The sequence below is a fragment of the Anarrhichthys ocellatus genome, unplaced genomic scaffold (assembly GCF_004355925.1).
Source record: "Anarrhichthys ocellatus isolate YVR2014 unplaced genomic scaffold, GSC_Weel_1.0 scaffold87, whole genome shotgun sequence".
Taxonomy (NCBI): domain Eukaryota; kingdom Metazoa; phylum Chordata; class Actinopteri; order Perciformes; family Anarhichadidae; genus Anarrhichthys; species Anarrhichthys ocellatus.
Window position 1 is genome coordinate 569,438 of NW_022280117.1, and position 2,062 is coordinate 571,499.

Sequence of the window (2,062 nt, forward strand, 5' to 3'; positions counted from 1 at the left end):
TATGTGTTGATAATGAATGTTTGTGATAAACTGAAGGATGAAGTGTTTCTTTATGTGTTGATGTTGAATGTTTGTGATAAACTGAAGGATGAAGTGTTTCTTTATGTGTTGATGATGAATGTTTGTGATAAACTGAAGGATGAAGTGTTCCTTTATGTGTAGATGTTGAATATTTGTGATAAACTGAAGGATGAAGTGTTCCTTTATGTGTTGATGTTGAATATTTGTGATAAACTGAAGGATGAAGTGTTCCTTTATGTGTTGATGATGAATGTTTGTGATAAACTGAAGGATGAAGTGTTCCTTTATGTGTAGATGTTGAATATTTGTGATAAACTGAAGGATGAAGTGTTCCTTTATGTGTTGATGATGAATGTTTGTAATAAACTGAAGGATGAAGTGTTCCTTATGTGTTGATGATGAATGTTTGTAATAAACTGAAGGATGAAGTGTTCCTTTATATGTTGATGTTGAATGTTTGTGATAAACCGAAGGATGAAGTGTTTCTTTATGTGTTGATGTTGAATGTTTGTGATAAACCGAAGGATGAAGTGTTTCTTTATATGTTGATGTTGAATGTTTGTGATAAACCGAAGGATGAAGTGTTTCTTTATGTGTTGACACAGGACAGACGCTACAAACATATGATGATCTTATAGAATATGATGCATTGATGCAGATTAAACTGGACAACAGGATATAAAGGAGTTAACATGCAACATACCCATTAATGCAGCAGGAATAATAATAATCCAGAATCATCGCATACAATAGTAAAATACTGACAGGGAACATTGTTGATCAATAAGTACTTTTACTTTTCATATATTTAGCTGATAGCTACTTATGGTTTTGAAGGCAGGACTTTTACTTGTAGTGAAGTATTTCTCGTGTGATATTGGTACCTGATCTGAATACTTCTTCCAGCACTGCTCACTTATAAAACACACACACACACACACACACAGTCAATGCGAGTTATTATGTATCAGCCCCTCTTTAGTAGAGGTCCGTGAGCTGTGACAGCTCCATGCTAGCTAGCTGAAGTTAGCTTGAAGCATTGTCCTTCCACTATTATGAACCAGATACTAGCTGGGAGCTAACACTTAGCTAGATACAGAGCGACTCCAGATTCAGACTGGACGCGGACAGCTATAACTACAACGGAAATACTCGTCAACAAGAGGCACACAAACCACATTAATAAACAACCTTTCTATTTTTAAAACATACCCTACAGTTGTAGCCAGTCTATGCTATAGGCTGCCTGGCTAGCTGACAGATTAGCATGCTAGCTAGCTGACAGATTAGCATGCTAGCTAGCTGTCAAATAGCGACCGTTAGCAAAAAAATAAAAAAGGAGTTCGACTCGAATGATGCCAAACAGGAGGACAGACATTTCCGATTCATTCATTGCTTTAACAATACAATTGTTTTTAAATTTTGATCCAGACACCCATGTCCTACTCCGGCTTATAGACCGGATAAGGTGCTCTGTCATTGGGCGCTGCAGGCAGCAGAGACCGTGGTTTGGTGGGGCCTCATCGAAGCTCCTCTCCGACTCCCAACAAGCTTCCACTTTAACGCACGTGCACCGGTATATAGAGCACGAGGATGTTTCTTAAATTCATGTAAAAGTCCCCATTGAGTCCTCACCGTATATAGGTCTGAGTCTCCTGTCGTTGGGGTCCTGCACATGGCCTCGCGCCGCCGCCATGGTGGAGTTTACCTGTTTGGGGGGGGGGGTAAATGTTCACGCATGCGTACTGCGGAGCTGCCTCGCGGAGGGCAAACGGTTTACATTAAATGTATGCATGAGTGTGTGTGCTGCAGTCTGTGGTAAACAAGTACTCAGGTAGTACTTTTTACTAGGAATACCACAGTATAGAAGTAGTGTAGTGTACTCTTTTAAAACTAAGCCCTGCATTCCAAAAGTATTATGTTATTTTATTAAGTATATTTGTTTAAAGTAGCTATAGTAAAATGACTCATTTCACATTTTGTAATAATGTATATTATTATTAGTGATGCATTATGTTGCAGATAGGGTTTGCTGGGGATC

At 38.7% G+C, this 2,062-nt stretch overlaps 1 protein-coding gene across 2 annotated transcripts in view; it reads right to left on the reverse strand.

Annotated features, from left to right (window-relative positions):
* The window catches only part of naa25 (N-alpha-acetyltransferase 25, NatB auxiliary subunit), a 13,614-nt gene extending 11,884 nt beyond the window's left edge, over positions 1–1,730 (reverse strand). For both annotated transcript variants that reach the window (XM_031875158.1, XM_031875157.1), the window contains exon 1: positions 1,657–1,730. In XM_031875158.1, the coding sequence (XP_031731018.1) occupies positions 1,657–1,717 (61 nt within the window). In that variant the 5' untranslated portion in view covers positions 1,718–1,730. The remainder of the gene's footprint in view (positions 1–1,656) is intronic.
* Between the last annotated feature and the right edge of the window lie 332 nt (positions 1,731–2,062).